Source organism: Drosophila navojoa, chromosome 5 (assembly GCF_054131105.1).
Source record: "Drosophila navojoa isolate 15081-1374.11 chromosome 5, UAZ_NAV_1.0, whole genome shotgun sequence".
Taxonomy (NCBI): domain Eukaryota; kingdom Metazoa; phylum Arthropoda; class Insecta; order Diptera; family Drosophilidae; genus Drosophila; species Drosophila navojoa.
In genome coordinates, this window is record NC_142893.1 from 11830957 (window position 1) to 11847882 (window position 16926).

At 39.7% G+C, this 16926-nt stretch overlaps 3 protein-coding genes across 6 annotated transcripts in view; all 3 read left to right on the forward strand.

The window, feature by feature from the left end:
* Positions 1–11687, forward strand: part of Rgk1 (Rad, Gem/Kir family member 1) — a 49644-nt gene extending 37957 nt beyond the window's left edge. For 2 of the 4 annotated variants that reach the window (XM_089261719.1, XM_089261720.1), the window contains 10 exons: positions 3288–3619; positions 4590–4691; positions 4755–5066; positions 5151–5245; positions 6336–6383; positions 7898–7989; positions 8236–8428; positions 10735–10870; positions 10952–11104; positions 11181–11687. In XM_089261719.1, the coding sequence (XP_089117845.1) occupies positions 3288–3619; positions 4590–4691; positions 4755–5066; positions 5151–5245; positions 6336–6383; positions 7898–7989; positions 8236–8428; positions 10735–10870; positions 10952–11104; positions 11181–11298 (1581 nt within the window). In that variant the 3' untranslated portion in view covers positions 11299–11687. The remainder of the gene's footprint in view (positions 1–3287; positions 3620–4589; positions 4692–4754; positions 5067–5150; positions 5246–6335; positions 6384–7897; positions 7990–8235; positions 8429–10734; positions 10871–10951; positions 11105–11180) is intronic. The other 2 variants (XM_018106710.2, XM_018106713.3) reach the window with 1 other exon arrangement.
* Positions 11688–13157: 1470 nt separating this feature from the next.
* Positions 13158–15253, forward strand: LOC108655114 (putative ATPase N2B). Its single transcript, XM_018106828.3, has 4 exons — positions 13158–13788; positions 14053–14655; positions 14714–14974; positions 15040–15253. The coding sequence occupies exons 1-4, from the start codon at positions 13369–13371 to the stop codon at positions 15148–15150; spliced, it is 1395 nt and encodes a 464-aa protein (XP_017962317.1). The 5' UTR covers positions 13158–13368; the 3' UTR covers positions 15151–15253.
* Positions 15254–15436: 183 nt separating this feature from the next.
* On the forward strand, positions 15437–16908 carry LOC108654137 (deoxyribose-phosphate aldolase). The gene is made up of 3 exons (XM_018105232.3): positions 15437–15673; positions 15735–16318; positions 16371–16908. Exons 1-3 carry the CDS (start codon positions 15631–15633, stop codon positions 16797–16799), a joined length of 1056 nt encoding a protein of 351 aa, XP_017960721.1. The 5' UTR covers positions 15437–15630; the 3' UTR covers positions 16800–16908.
* Positions 16909–16926: the final 18 nt, after the last annotated feature.

Genomic DNA, 16926 nt, shown 5'->3' on the forward strand with positions numbered 1-16926 from the left:
ACAAAATTATTAATAATCAAATTATGTGGGGAACTGGCACTGAGTAGAGCTACATTATGGGAAAATATTGGGAAAACAGCCAATAACAACTAAGTTAATTATTAACAGAAAATACCCAAAAATACCTGAGCTAATAACCAAGTTAATCTATCAACGGGCGCATGAAATCTTTTAGCCAGTTATTAAAATAATTATTTGATAATGAAAAAATAAAAAGCTACAAATCAATTGGCAGCTATAAATTGGCCAATTCTGAACTGAGTTTGTTTGGCTTGGCCAAAAGCAAATCGAATTATTTTTTAGTATTTCCACACGACTAAAACATAGGAAAAATCGATTCAGCTTAATGATTGCAGCTGAAACTTTTCCACCATTTCGGCAATGGCAGCTGTTAAGAGATCAAATCGTTGCCTCTCCCTCTCCCTCCCCCCCTCTCTTTTTCTACCTCTAACTGAACTAAAGCAAATGCAATCTTTATTGTAGTTTCATTGTATGCTCTTATTGCTAGCATCAAATTTTTAGAAACGATAGATAGAAAACAGAAAAAAGAGTGCGAGAGAGAGAGAGGGATAGTGTGAGACGGCATGCGTCTTGCCTGACATGTACCATGCTTATTTTTATACACATTCAAAAGCAAATTGAATTTATTTTTAAATGCATGCAAAAAATAAACAATAAGGCGTGGCCATGGCGGCTCGGAGCCGTTAAAGGTGTGAACTGAGCGCTCGCAGACGCCAACAATACAGTTTAGCAATTTATATGCACACATATTTGGCATATTTCGCCGGCCTTAGCAACGATTTGGCCAAACTTTGCATTCATTTAGAAATGTATATTGCATTTCTGTCAAAAACTGCATAGTGATTGCTGAATTACAGCGAAAGCGGTGTAAACAAACAAACAAATTGTTTCGCTTCAGCTCCGCTAGAGTAAACAACAAATTTCATACGCCCCGTTGGCCCGCGCGCCTGCCAAACCCAATTGTTGTGCAGCTAATCGATTGCTAATGCCATTTTATTCGCAATGTTTTTTATTAGTTCATTTTTTTCGATTAATATTTCCTTTAATTTGTCTATTCAAAAGCCGCTACACATGTTTCTCACACACTCTTTGCGGCGGCTAATGGCCCATTGCGAATTGATGGGAAACACACTCTGCTGAGCAAAGTAGCTGCCGTCGGGTTGACTCTACCAAGAAATGCTCTTTATAAGGCTCTCCTACAGCATTTTTGAGCCGATTAGGAAAATATTTAGTCTGACTACTAAGAATTAATGAAGTTTTTCAATGGAATTTACTAGAATTGAAATGCAAGTTATGTTTTATAATAAATTATTCTTCACCTAGCTGAGCATCAAAGTTAGCTTTAAATTAGGTTTTTCCTCAAAATATACAACTTCATATGCTCCTATAGTTATGTGATTTCCTAAGAAATATGAATTTAGTGTCCTACATAATAAATTCGCTAGCTATGCTTGAGCGAAATATTTTCAACTGAATTTGGGAACCTTTTTTGTTGAAATTTTTATACAAACCTTGCTTAAATAATTCAGCAACCAATTTAATTTTATTTAAAATGAATAAAACAGAATTCACAAGTAAAAAGAAATTTAAATTTTTAGCTCCAATGATGTAGAAAATATTCAACAATAATTTGACATAATTTGACTAAAGAGAAATAAGTATTGAAGCAAGTTCTTTAAGAAGTCGTTCTTCCTCAAGTTCAACATATTCACATAGCCCGAAATACACTCGTTTTTTTTTTATAGAAGACTTTCCAGCTACGTGGCTGCCGGCATGAATTCGCTTTGCTCGCTGCTCGACGCAACGGGAGGCTAGCCGAAAATATGTGTGGCGGTAGCAAAAGAAATAAATAAAACTTATAGTCGAGTGCTCAGCTCGTTTTAATTATCAGCGCTGCGTTATATTTTAATTAGCATCTACATAGCTCTGGCTTGCCACACATGTCGCAGGCATGCAATACGCAAAATTGCGCATACGCCGCGTTGTCATCATAAAGTTTGGCTGTCTTAATCAAGGACTGGGCGCACAGCGGGCAATATTTGCCGCAAATTGGTCCCTTGTGTGAGTCAGTCCGCAGAAAAGTTTCACTTGCGTCCACTTGAGAAGATAAGGGGTAGGGGATGGGGAAGGGCAAGCATGTGGCAAGTCGCGTGGCAGCTAACTAAAGGTGTAACACGCACACACACACACACACACATGCATATGTGTTATTAATTAGGCAAGCGAAAAAAAAAAAGAGCTGCTCTTGTCATGCGAGCCAATAAAATATACAAAATTAATATCAACATTTGCCGCATAAATACTTAAATATGCAACATGTTTAGCTGTGCAAGTGTGTGTGTGCTTCCCTCCCTTTCTCCCCCTCTCACTTTCTCAGTTAGTTAGGAGGTGCTTTGTCTTTTCAGGCTGTAATTTATGGCAAAACTTTTGTTGCTTGCGTAAATTTGTTGAAAAATTTTCAATTTGCTGAAATTAATGCGTTTTTTTCTTGTTTGATCGCGTTTATTTACGACTTTTGCCGCAGCTAAAGAGATATAGCTTAGAAAACCAGACAAATATATCAAGATACGTGCAATTAGTAAAGGCTGGGCTTGAATAACAAAGCAAAACCTTGTAAGGCTAGATAGCTATCTAGCATTTCCTTATGTAAGTTTCTAGAAATATTTGCAGCTTTTTTTTTATGAATTGCTACACCTTTATGAACAACTGTAGCGGCAACTAGGTCTCATTAGAATATCAGTTCATTTGAATTTATTGGTCTGCTAATGACCCTGTTTACTTGCTTCCAGCTGAAGTTGTAGTAAAAGTCTTTAGCCTCGACACCAAATGGCAAAATGCTTAGCCTTCTTCCTTTTTTTTTTTGGCTTTTTTTTTTGTTTTGTTGCCAACTTAGGCAGCACGCGATGCCGCCAGGCAGTTGCATTCGCCACACTTCAAGGTGTAGATAAGGCGAAAAGTTATTTTGCGCCAGTGTATAGCTTGGACAGAGCCACTCCACGGCCAAGTGGAGCAGAGCCTTGAGCCACTCGAAAAAATAGCACGGCAATGGGCGAGGGTCTGAATAGAAATTCTATGCAAAATGCTCAAGCCAGGGTATTGAGAAAAGTTTTCAGTTTCCAGTAAAGGAATGGGAACAAAAGAAGAGAAAATAGACAACCTTCAGTGCTAATTGAGGCGAGCGCAGCACTCACGTAAATAAGGGTGTCCCATTGAATTATAACAATCCGCTTAAATCAAATCCTACTCTTGCCTACCTCCATCCACAGCCATCGCTCAGCATGGACAACACGGTCGAGACGCTGCTCATCAAAAACGAGGGGGACTTTATCAGTGTGGAGCAAGGCAAAGAGCTGAATGCACGTAAGAGGCATTCACAGCAGCTAGCACATCCGCCGCACGGCGCACAGCTACACCAGCATCAGCACCAGCACCAGCACCAGCACCACCATCACCAGGTGCAGGGGCATGGCTACTCCCAGCAGCAGCAGCAGCAGCAGCAGCAGCAACAACAGCAACACAAACGAGATGAGAACATGCGCCAGCTGCTGGATGTAACCAATACGCTAACCATTGAGGAGCTGCGCGACTTTGAAATGCGGTAAGTCTATGCGAATGCAAAAGCTGAAATCGCCATCAACTGAGAGGATTGCATTTAATGCCATAAGCAGAGCCAAAGCAAAGTGCTATCGAATTGCTGATTGAGGACGGCCCTGATGGCCTGCAACTGATTTGAAATTCATTTATTTCCAATTTGAGCAGAGGCTATAAATTCGAGATTCGATATTCACATATTACGTATACGACGCATGGCCGTAGAAAACATTTTTACCTGTTGATATCATCTGCAAAAGGCTATAAAAACCCAGAGCCGGGCAGCCAAGGCTAGAATATGCCCAAGTTTATGTTTTAGTTTAAGTTCAAGTTTTATATACTCAGTTTATAGTCTCTGCATTATGACTCTAATAGAAATAAAAAAAAAAAATGAACGCTACTTGAAATCCAAGCCAAGTGCGCACTAAGCCCTTAAATCCTGCCAGCTTAGGCACGCTTGAAGGCGTTTTTTAAGTAGATAAAAATAAACGGAAAAAATAGAAAATACCTGAAAAAAAATCAGATTATATTTAAATTTTATGTTTAAATTTTAATGAAAATTCAAATTAATTTTGATCTATAGTTAAACTATTTTTTAATGGATTCAATTAAATTGTTTGACGTTTGGCACATTTAGCCTAGCTTGTGCGAATCAAGTGTGGTCAAGTGATGGCACAGGCCATGAACTCTGACACAGAGAGAGAGAGCTCCGAATCAGCCAAGTTAACAAACATGCGTGCAAATGCCAGCTACAGTTGCAAGGCCAAGCCAGCGCACAAAACGAATGTCTGTGTGCGTGTGTGTGTGAGAGAGTGTGCGTGTGTTGACAATTCAATTAACGCTTAAATTTCACAGCTGAAACCCCATTTTGGCTGCTGTCAATTGCAGCAAATGGAATTTCAGACACGCTCTCGGCCAGTTGAAAAGTGTTATTAATTTGACACTTTTTCCCTTTTCTTTTTTTTTGACAATTGCAGCTATGGCTCACCACATCACAGCCGCTCGCAGTCGGTGAAGATGCCGGGCAGTCGCGCCTCGGGCCGGCCAAATCAGCTATGCCTGCCCCAGCAGAGATCTCGGTAAGTGCGCTGCGCCCACTCCAGCCAAATGGCCAGTGATGAGTAAACATTTGATTTCCTTAGGGTCGCCTCCATGCCCAACACTGGCGTCGAGGAGGAGTACTACAGACTGCGTCACTTCTCCATCACGGGCAAGGGCGTGGTGAATCGTGGCGACTCGCTGAAGAGCCGACGCAGTCGCTCCAACAACAGCGTGGCCAGCTCCAACTCCAGCACAGAGCACTTGACCGCCCAGCAGCAGCAGCATCAGCAGCAACTGTTGCAGCTGCAGCAGGGTCAACAGCAACTGCCGGCGCCCACTTCCACATCGGCACGCACCTCGCTGGCCTCCAGTCGGGAGAGCAGCACCTCCAATCCGGGCAACGGACCCTACAGGTAAATCCGCCACGTGCACACCAACAGCGTTCGCCACTCGGCTCAGCTCAGCTCAGCTCAAGCTAATCCCATTTTTGTTTGCAGAGTTCTGATGCTTGGCGGTCCGGCCGTGGGCAAAAGTTCGCTAGTCTCGCAGTTCATGACCTCGGAGTATTTGCATGCATATGACACAAGCATTGGTGAGTAGCCTCCATTCCAATACCACCACCCAAACCCACCCACCGTCCCGCTACCATAATTGTTGCACGGCCAGCCATTGGCCAGCCAGAGACGAACCACTTGAATGCTGCTAAAACTTCGTCTAAGTGTTTAGGTTTACGTTTTAATGCTTTTTATCATTGTGTTCGTGTGCGTGTGTGCGTGTGTGTGTGTGCTTGTGTTTGTCTATCTGTGTGTGCTCCCTGTGTTAGTGTCAGTCTGGTCCTCAACCCTTGACCCTTGAATGTGAGTCTGTCTAGTTGAGATGTATCCCCTTTGGTTGCCTTGGCATTTGCCTTCACAAATGATTTTGATTTTCTATGTTGTTGTTGTTTTTTTTTTTTTGTCTCATTTGCGTGGTTTTTTTTGTTTTTTTTTTTTTTGAAATTTGTTTTTGTTTATCTGTTGAATTTTTGTGTGTCGTTCTGTGCTTTGACTTTGCCCTTGACTACAACAATTTACGAGCATATCACAAATGCATATATATTTATATTTATCATTATTTTCATTTCTCGCTTTATGTCGGTTGACTTTTTACGACCCGCCTTGTACATATGGCCACTGAGATTTGATCGCATAAATTGGCAAATCGAAACAAACGAATTGTGCTGGAAAATTTTTACAACGCGTATTTGGGAAAAATTGCACACAAATTCGAGAAAAAAAACTGAAAATAAAATGAAAGAAATATAAAAATTCGTGCAGATGTACAGCGCGAAAAAATGCTTTTTAAAATGCGGAAATTTGGAGAGAGAAATTTGAATAGCTTACAAAATATATGCTAACGAAATTCTACTCCAATTTTCCATCAAAATTATTGCTGTAACTTTTTAGCAAGCACAGAAAAAAACAAAAACTAATGTAAAATCTCATTTTTAATATTCTAACACCAAACAAAACACAACAATATAAAATTATTGATATTTTTCTGTTCTCTCTCGTCTTTCGACCATATATAACCACATATAACAACCTAATGTTTCATTCAACATAACAACAACAACAATTATAAAATAAAAAATCCAAACAAAAACATCAATCGAACCGTAAACGAAACGAAACTTAATTCAGATCTAGGCAACTGTGATATACGCATACATATTGAAAAAGCCGCCGACGGTAATAGCAACAACAACAATCAAACCAAAAAATACAAATCTATTCAAATTAATTATACAATATATAATAATATTTATTCCAATTCCATATTTAATCTATACTAAACGCTTTCCAAAAACTTTATCAACCTAAACACTTTACAAAAACCAAATATACAAAAATCTTTTCATTTCCTCACCTGTTTAACGTTTGAGCTGCATTTGCGTTGCGTTTCCAATTGAATTCCAATTAACTTACTCTAACTAGCTCTTAATTTTATCTAATCTTAACACACTGGACACACGACCACGTACTACACGCCCCGCCGATTAGGCCACCGGCTTAAGTCCTTAGTAGTTTACTTTATCACACACAGAAACACACACAACCCGGCCCCTTCCCTGCCAAAAAGAAAAAAAGAATAAACAAACAAACACAAGTTGCCCTTTCCAAAATATGATTACCTTCAATAAAATCGGCTTTGTGTGCTACAGAGCTCTTCCTTCTCCTCATCCTCCTCCTCCTGCCATAAACTAATCCCCTGCAAATGGGTCGGCTTAATATTAATGAAACCCCAATACAAATATGTGTAAATGTCATTATGTCGATTGAGTTTGGGCAAGTGATATATTGTGACCTAAAAGTAGTTAATCTATAAATACTTTATGCAAATAATTAATTTATCACGGCTTTAATTAAACAGCCTGTTCAACTGTTCAAATTACCAGAGGCGACTTTAAAACATCATGAAATTTCAGTTGGGTAATCAGTGAATGCAATAAATAAATGTAAAAAAAAAAAACGAGGAGAAAAAAAAAACGAAAAAATAATACTCAATTACAGCTGTAATTTACAGACTGCCATAAATTGTAAATTGAAAATGGAAAATGGTAAAGTGCAGGATGAAGGGTCAGGATGTATCAGATATATCAGATATATCATCAATTTGCAGTTGTGGGCGTTCAATAGGCTCTAAAAACAATCAATTTACATAAATGTATGCAATATGCCTGTTAAAATCAAAAACACACGCACACACACTCACGCACAGTCAAGCACACGGCCATTCATATTTCATTGCATACCTCTGGGCGCTCGGCGAACTTTCCATTCGCGAGCATATATCAATCAAATATTTGAAAACATCCTCGATAAAGTACGTTTTATTGCATCAAGCTTTATGTATTTGTCCTCCTCATACATCATGTTAGAGCTGTCAGCCCCCTCGCCAGCCTCCCTCTAAGAATGCAAATTTTGAATCGCATGACAAATGCCACCAAAAACGAAAGTAATACAAAGAACCAAAACACCATCCACCAATCCGCCAATTGTAAATATATGTACATGTATATTAGTAAAACGAACTACCTCTATCTGAATGATTATCACGTTCTTTGCACCTCTTTCTTTGTAGCTTTATCTTGCTTTTAGTTATTCTTATGATTACTCTTATTCTATAGTATATTGTTTATAAATAATAATCGCCAAGTATCGAAACTCGTTTCTAATCAATCTTTTCTTTTTCAAACGAATAGATGACGAATCTGGCGAAAAAGCCGTATCAGTATTACTCAGCGGCGAGGAGTCCGAGCTAATATTTATAGATCATGGATACACTGAAATGACCGTAAGTACTCCGACTTTTATGTGGCGATAGCTCGCTCAAAATGCCATTCGTACCAAGGTCAATTCGCAGCCTTTCAACCTTACAGATACTTTATCTGTGACATTTCATAATGCCATTAACATACACAAGCAACACACACACACACACAGAGAGACATTCACACAGACAGACACATCACCCATTCACACAGCTCAGGCATCTCTTGAACCTCACTCAATGTCAAATTTGTGTCCTTTGCTTTCACAGCCGGATGAATGCTTGACCAACTATGATCCACATGGCTATTGCGTCATCTACTCCGCCGCGGACCGCAGCAGCTTCAACATTGCCGAGCAGGTGCTTCAGGTGTTATGGACCAATCAAAACATCGCACAGAAAGCCGTTATTCTTGTCTCGAACAAAGCGGACCTCGCCAGGAGTCGACTCGTTACATCCGAAGGTAAATAAACTAGATTCAATGCAGCTGACTAAACGATTTCCACTTTTGCCTTTCATTAGCACTTCAAAATGTGCTCGATTGGATATTTTCGCTTAAAAATAGACACACACACACACCGACAAGGTGAATCGGTGTGTGCATGTGTGTGTCTGTGTGTGTGTGTGTGTTATTATTGCTATTGTTGGACGTCGTTGGATGTCTGCAAAGGACACCATAAAAGCGGCCACAGACAGCTGCAGTCGCTTTAATTTTGGTTTTTCAATGAAAGTTGATCAAGCGGAAGTTGATTGGCGGTTCGCCCAACGAAGCATACACCTACACACCCACACCCACACACACACACCATGTACGCATATATATATTGTATTTAAATGTATAGAGGCTATCGTTAAATGTAAAGCAAGTGAAGGTCACTCAACTGGGCGCTCATTGCTTTTTATGTTTACTCAAGCACAACCATTTAAATACCCTCTAATATGTGAACATTTTCAAAGTCCTTTGAAAGGCTTGCTTGACTATTAAAATCAAGACAGCCCAAAAAAAATGTTTATTGGACTTGGAGTTTAGACAGTTACAGATCTCTGCTATTTAAATGGGCTGCTGTTAACATAAGTGTTCCTCATTCAATGAGCTGCTATTAACATAGCAACATCTCGCACTCTCTGCTATTTAAATGAGCTCCTGTTAACACAAGTGTTCCTCATTCAATGAGCTGCTATTAACATAGCAACATCTCGCACTCTCTGCTATTTAAATGAGCTCCTGTTAACATAAGTGTTCCTCATTCAATGAGCTGTTATTAACATAGTAACATCTCGCACTCAGTGTTAATTTGAAGAGACAAAAATGAGTATCAAAATAACCCTTGCATTTCTGTTAACTAACAGACTTTAACGAATTTAGTATACGAAAGCCAACAGCCATTTGAAACATATTAACTCAATTTTCTCAAGGGTATTTAAGTATCGCCATCTACCTTAATATCAATTTAAACGGTCAGGAGATTTATTCACCGTTAGCCAGCAATCCACCAGGCATGGCTTTCATCTAGGAAATTCAATATTTTCACAAATTACATTTGTTTCTAATGGCCGCTTATGAAAGTGTCGGCCGCGTTGACAAAACAAGCAAAGCAGAAAAATGTAGCGAGAAGCAAATTTAGGTCATAGGACGGCGTCTGCGAAGAGCAGCAAATGGACGCGCTTTTATACTACTTATGTAGCTGGGAAAATTGTTTAAGCACAAAATTGATTACATTTCATTCCTGCGGCTTACGCCTTAATAAGCCCATTTCTATTGTTGTCAATATAAAGAGAATGCTTAGGGGATGATGTTTAAGCAGAAATTTCATAAAATATTTATAGCATTTGGTGTGGAGCAGGACAGGATTACCGAAAACATGAGCAAACCTCAACGAAATTAATAAATGCAAAAAGAAAAGAAAATCAAATAAAAAAGCAATTAAAGTGCACAGGAAGTGAGCTAATGCTTAAATGATATCTGGGGTCGTACTATATATATACATATGATATATATATGTATAAATATGAGCAGCTCAGCTGCACTCGCAAATATTTGAAATTCTTGGCATTTGCCATTTGGCTGCCAAGTAGTTCTCATTGCTTATGATTTGTGTTTGCTTTTAATTAAGCGCCCGAGCTGAACTGAGCTGAGCTTTCGTGAGCCAACGCCGATGCAAAAGGGGTGGCAAATATTTTTGCAAAATAAATCTTTAAGGTTCGCAGCACTACAGCCAGCTGGGTGTTTAATAAAAGCACCGTAATAAGCTGATGGCATTTAAGAAAAGCTGCGGAGTCGGCCAGGCGATGAGAACATCCTATCAAAATCTAATAAAATGACGCCAACTTTTTTTCGCACATCGTTAATAAAACCCCATATATATGTGGGGTGTGTGTGTGTGTGTTTGCGTAAGTGTGTGTGTGTGTGTGTGTGTGTGGTTGCCATAAAAACGAGCCTGCAAAAACATACGCATAGCTACTTATTGTACTCGTAGGCTAAAGATTTTAACGACAGCAGGCGCAGCAAACGTGACGAAATCTATAGAGCTGACAGCATCCATGGCCAGAGGGAGCTCAGTGAGTGTGAGAGAGAGAGGCGGCTGTCGCTGTTTGCGGAGGGGCTGAGGTTAATGGGCAACGTGTTTAGGTATTAAGTGTCCAAGTTTTGCTTTTTATTACCCGCCCAAGAGTTTAACTAAGCGACGCAATTCGATTTGATTAACTTGCCGCATAACTGAGATTCACAGCAAAGCACTAAAAAATATTTACCATCTTTGTTTATTGCAGAGGGCAAGGCCATGGCCACCGCCTACGATTGCAAATTCATTGAGACATCGGTGGGCATTAATCACAACGTGGATGAGCTGCTGGTGGGTCTCCTCTCCCAGATACGCCTCAAGCTCGAGAATCCCGAAAAATCCAGGTTGGTATTTGAGTGGCTTGCAAATCTTTCAATTGCAATTAAAAAAAAAAAAAAAAACTCTAAATTTTAATTCATTTACAGGGATCTATTTCGCAAGCGTTCCATTCGCAAGTCCAAGCGTCGTGCGTGCTCACCGCTCAGCTCGGGCTGCCTCAATGCCAATACGCCGCTGGGCCCGCTTGGCGGTCCACTGGGCGATGGCTCTGGCACGCCGCCCGGCAGTGCACACAGCAGGTGAGTTGCTTAGTGAGCATCCATATGCCAGACAGCTAATTAGAACGCCAACTTTTTCACCTCATTTGTTGTGTAGCCCACGTAAATATCGCGGTTCGCGTACATCTACTAGCCTCAAGGTCAAGGGACTGCTCGGACGCGTCTGGACGCGAGATTCCAAGTCGAAGAGCTGCGAAAATCTGCACGTGCTCTAAACGTCTCCTCCTCCTCCACTATAGAAACACAACGACTGAGCATGGCCAGCGACTAGCTGGGGTCGTTATTATGATTAAAATTATAATTATTATTACTATAGACCCAATTAGCCATTTGGTTTCTCAAAATTCGGTGCATACGAAATCCAAAGGATTATTTACATATACAAATACTATATACAATAAATAGAAAAGCTCCCTCAACTTTATCGCCTAAGTTTCGTAATGTACAAGCTACAAATAGACTCGTAAAACATAGCTGTATTATCTCTGTATATATGTATCATTTACACTTACTCTACTTTAACGCTAGTCACTTTAATTATATTATTTATGTATCGAACTTTATGTACATATTCAACAAATATAAAATATATACTTTTAATTTATTTCTGTTTCAATGTGTTTTTCTTACAACTTCCAGAGTATAAATATTTTTTCTTTTCTGATTTTATTCCCTAACTAAACGAGAATTAAATTAGTTTACCGAGCTTGACCAGTTAATTAAATATTGAATTATATAATTCGAATTGTAAAATATATATGCAAATCAAAAGCAATAATTTTTTGGAATTTTTTTTAAGAATTTAATTATATAATCCCAAGATGAGATGTGAATCAATTGTACTGATTTTTAGCGCGTGTTTGGCCATTGTAGGCCGAACGGAGTTTATAATTAATTAAATTAACTTATATACAAAAAATATTACTTGAATAATGCTAATTCGATGGCATTTTTAAATCGTACTAATATTCATGTTGTTCAATTCGATTATTCAATATTCAAAGCGAAAACCAAAATTTAAAAAATAAAATGTAGTTAATAATTCATTCAAATGTTATACTATTCAAATTCAATTTGCATTACATAGTTTTTAAGTGGATTTTGCTTATTTTTAGACGCATGCAAACAAAATGAATGTTAATATAGGTTTCTTATATAAGTCGGGACCATTCGAAATTGAACTAGAGCTACCACAAAAAAAAAAAAAAACACAACAAAATCCAAACAAAATTGTTTTCTCCTCTCGCGGGGAATTCGAGTGTTTAAAATTAGATTTTACATCAAATTAACACTTATATCAAAATTTAAAATATATAATTAAAAAAAGACATTTATTAAGTAAATTTAATCTTTGAGAACAGCAGTATAGAGTTCATATGTCTGTATCAGATTTTGAAAGATTCTGCGTAACAATTTTTTTCAAATTATTAGTCACAATTAAAGTTGCGCTTTTTAATTATTGATGTGAACTAAAATGTATTGTATATCAAAACTAATGCAGCACAATGGAATTTAAAATAATATATAATACGATGAAAACAAAATATATAAATATATATTTGGCAATGCCCAATTCACTTTAATAGCAAATCCAAAGAAAAACGGAATCCTAATAAATTATATAAATGTATGAATTTATTAGTAAAAAATATTTAGATGTATTTTATTTTTTTGCTCCTGCATGAAAAGCAGCAGAAAATTATTAAATTAAAACTAATTCGAGCCGTTGTACCCAGATTCTAACTGGCGTAAAAAAAATTGAATGTAAAAAGCTATGTAGAAATGCAAAGTCAGCCATAAATAAATAGAAATAGTTGCCATGAAATGAGCCCAGTAGAAAGTTAAAGAACGTCGAATATATTCCATTTACTAATACAAAATTTTGTGTGTAATAAATGTATAATAAATGTGTAAACTTTGAACTTTAATTTATAAATGGTGTATTTTCTTCTCATTCTTCAATGAAAAATTCAAATATTGCGCTAGTTCATTTGAAAAGCTCAAAAATGAACTGGAGCCGGTTTTTGATTGAATTAGCGAACAGCTGTTCGTGTTCAATCTGTCAACGGTGAATGGCAAACACAACAGCTCTGGCATTTTGTTAGAATGCCATTTGTGATTTGGCCAGTTGTGAAAATTCACGGCCAACGCCAACGTACGAAATTCGCGGTCAACGTTTCGGCATCGCGGATATCGCCAAAATTGTTTATGTAATATGTTAAGCTGACGTGAGAAATTCCATCAATCTGCCCACCAAAACCGCGTGATAATATTTTGGCCACACCATGTTAATTTATAAAGTGGGCTCAGTGGCGCGCACCGCTCTGCGCTCCCAGTCAAAATTGTTGCTCCAATTTGAGCAAGCATGTGTAATCTTTCAATGCCGCCACCTGAGCCCAATGGCCGAGTACCAGAAACGAGTGTCGTCTGGTCAACTGAGGAGCGATAGCAAGCAGCAGCAAACAATGCAGACGCTGGACGACCTCTACCATAGACTCCAGGGATATCGACCAACCACACAGGGCGGCGGTGGATCAGGCGGTGGATTCTTATCATCTATGTTTGGCGGTGGTTCCAGTGATGGCAGCGATGCCGACGACGACATGGATGCGGGCAGCCACGCCCCCCAAGGTCTATACATCTACGGTAGTGTGGGTGTGGGCAAGACCACGCTAATGGATATTTTTTACGACTGCTTTACAGAGGTGTGTGTAAAAAAAACGACGATGAAAGAAACCAAAGACTATGATTTAACAGCGATATGAATATGACATAATACAAAAGTTCCAAGAAAAATTATTACGGGCCTGTGCAAATAAATAGTTGATCTCAATTTGTTTAAATTTACCAAATCTTCGGATTTTTTCCATTCTTTATTTTAAAATATTGCCTTAATACTTAATACATTAATATATATTGTATATTAATTAGTATTTAATTAATTTAATTGTCAATCCCCTTATTAACAGGTTCGTCAAAAGCGTCGGGTTCACTTCACCGCTTTCATGAGCAAGGTGCACTCCCTCATACACGAAGCAAAGGAACGACAGGGTCCAGTGGATCGAGCCTTCAACTCAGAGAAACCAGCCCCCTTCGATCCGACTAAACCTGTTGCTGATATAATAGCAAACGAGTCGTGGCTCATTTGCTTCGACGAATTCCAGGTGACAGACATTGCGGACGCGATGATACTTAAGCGACTATTCACGCACCTTTTTAGACATGGCATTGTCGTCGTGGCCACAAGCAATCGGCATCCAGAGGATCTGTACAAGAACGGTTTGCAGCGCGTCAACTTTGTACCGTTCATCGGTCTGCTGCAGAGACGCTGCCAGACAGCGAATCTAGACTCGATCGATTATCGGCGCGTTGCCCAATCAGGTGACACGAACTATTTCGTGAAAGGCAAGACGGACGCTGATGGGATGATGAATCGCATGTTCAAGATTCTGTGCTCTGAGGAGAACGACATCATCAGACCCCGCACAATCACACATTTTGGACGCGAACTGACCTTTCAACGCACGTGTGGCCAGGTACTTAACAGCAGCTTCGTCGAGCTCTGCGATCGCGTGAGTAATCTCTTCGATTTGATAATGGGAGACTATTGTTAATGTTTGTCGTTTGCAGCCATTAGGAGGCAACGACTACGTCCAGATAGCACAATTCTTTCATACAGTGCTTATACACGATGTGCCCCAGCTAAATCTTAACGTGAGATCCCAAATGAGGAGATTCATTACGCTTATTGATACTTTGTACGACAATCGAGTTCGCGTTGTTATCTCAGCGGATGAACCGCTGGACAGCCTTTTTCAAGTCTCTGAAAAGACTAAAATAACTGATGCGGATCGTTCGTTGATGGACGACTTGAAACTGAACGAGAGTTCGGTAAGGCCTTAAAATTGTTTAAATATTTGCATTTAAATTAAAATTAGTTGTTTTTTCCATGACAGTCGAGCGTATTTACTGGAGAAGAGGAAATGTTTGCCTATGAACGCACCGTGTCACGACTCTACGAGATGCAGAAACAGGAATACTGGGAGCAGTGGTCGAAGCATCGTTGATATATCAACTTAACGTTACCCGATCCAAATTCAATGCAATATATTTTTAGTATAATTAGGACAATTAAATGAAATTATTTTACTGTTGGCCGTCACAAATGAATGACTACTGTCTGTGTTATTATTCCTAGAGTGAGAATTAAATTGATTTGTATTTGTATTTGTTATCTATCCATTCATAGATGCAAGTCATTGCCTGTCTATTATTGGAAATGGGCGTGTTTTTAAACCTAACAGCCAAACTCGTTTTCTATTTATCAAAAAAGAAAAGCGATTTGATCAAATTTTCCTAGCTTTGACTCTCAAGTCGGTTTCGAATACATATGCAGGCTGTTCTGCTTAAAATTGGATTGTTAATTAGTTAGTCTTAAAGCATAATACTAATATTTCACATAATTCAACGCATTTATACGTACCATATAACCTCTGTTTAAATTGGGAGTTTCTCGTATAAACATTATTTTCAGTTCCACTTTGAACATGGAGACCAAAAATTTGGTTGTAAACAAAACGCTGCCATTTGGTAAGGCATGTCTTATTTATATATGCATATGTGCCATTCAGTCTCCATACAAATATTTCAGATCCCACGTTTTTAACTGTAAACATATCGTTACGCCAAGTGGAGGAGATTGCAATGACCCTATCGAGCCAGTGTATAGTTACGGGCACAAATGAAATCGCGTGGGCTCTGAGAGCGCTCATGTTGACTGACTTGACCACGCTGGCTGGAGATGATACGAAGGCGAACGTGCGTCGGATGTGCGTGCGCGCCTGTTATCCCTTTGAGCCGCAGTTTTTCGACAAATTCTTTGAGCGCACCCTTCTGCTGGACATCCACTGTGCCGCTGTTTGTGTGTATCCGGCACGTGTACAGGACGCCTATACAACGGTTGAACAATTTAAGCAGTTGGATAGAGTTGCGATTGCCGCAGTGGCTAGTGGGTTTCCCACCGGGCAGTATGGACTGCAGACGCGATTGCAGGAAATAAGCCATGCCATTCTCGCGGGTGCCACGGAGATCGACATTGTCATCAATCGGCAGCTGGCACTGTTGGGCGACTGGAAAGCGCTCTACAACGAGGTGGTGCTCATGCGCAGCGCCTGCGGTGACCACGCACTGCTCAAGACCATCCTGGCAATTGGCGAACTTGGCACCATGGAGAACGTGAGTGAGAGATCTTTAGCTGAATCTCTTATTGGTTTACTCTGCTTATTAGGTGTACAAGGCGGCCATGGTTTGCATGATGGCGGGTGCGGACTTCATAAAGACTTCCACAGGCAAAGAGATGGTGAACGCGACTCTGCCCGTTGGCTTGGTCATGATTTTTGCCATACAGGAGTTCAAACGACGCACTTGCCAAATAGTTGGCCTCAAGCCAGCTGGCGGAGTGCGCACAGTGCGAGACGCCATCTGCTGGATGACTCTTGTTAAGGAGACTCTGGGCATTCGCTGGTTAACACCGCAACGTTTCCGCTTCGGCGCTTCCGGATTGATTGATGATATTGATAAGGTTGTCCGCGAAGGCGTCGCCAGGATGGAGAAGGAGCAGCTCGAAAAGGCCGCTGCGAATAAGCAACCGGGTTCTGAGATAGATGAAGATGCTCTTTGCAAGGAACTTCGCGAAAAAAGACAAGCGAAAAACTAACTGCTTTGCACTCGAATCATACAATTACTAATCTTACATAGCCCGGCTATAAATATACGCATATCATACATTTCGAAGTGAATTCCTCTGACTGTGTGACCAAAGTGCATATCTACACTTTATGGTA

What these genes read in the sequence shown, in the direction of transcription:
- LOC108654137 (XM_018105232.3), top strand. Translation starts at nt 15,631, where the DNA reads ATGGAGACCAAAAATTTGGTTGTAAACAAAACGCTGCCATTTG. An exon ending in AAACAAAACGCTGCCATTTG is followed by an intron (nt 15,674 to 15,734) that starts GTAAGGCATGTC and finishes CAAATATTTCAG; the next exon opens with ATCCCACGTTTTTAACTGTA. An exon ending in AACTTGGCACCATGGAGAAC is followed by an intron (nt 16,319 to 16,370) that starts GTGAGTGAGAGA and finishes TCTGCTTATTAG; the next exon opens with GTGTACAAGGCGGCCATGGT.
- LOC108655114 (XM_018106828.3), top strand. Translation starts at nt 13,369, where the DNA reads ATGTTAATTTATAAAGTGGGCTCAGTGGCGCGCACCGCTCTGCGCTCC. An exon ending in TTTACGACTGCTTTACAGAG is followed by an intron (nt 13,789 to 14,052) that starts GTGTGTGTAAAA and finishes CCTTATTAACAG; the next exon opens with GTTCGTCAAAAGCGTCGGGT. An exon ending in TCGTCGAGCTCTGCGATCGC is followed by an intron (nt 14,656 to 14,713) that starts GTGAGTAATCTC and finishes TGTCGTTTGCAG; the next exon opens with CCATTAGGAGGCAACGACTA.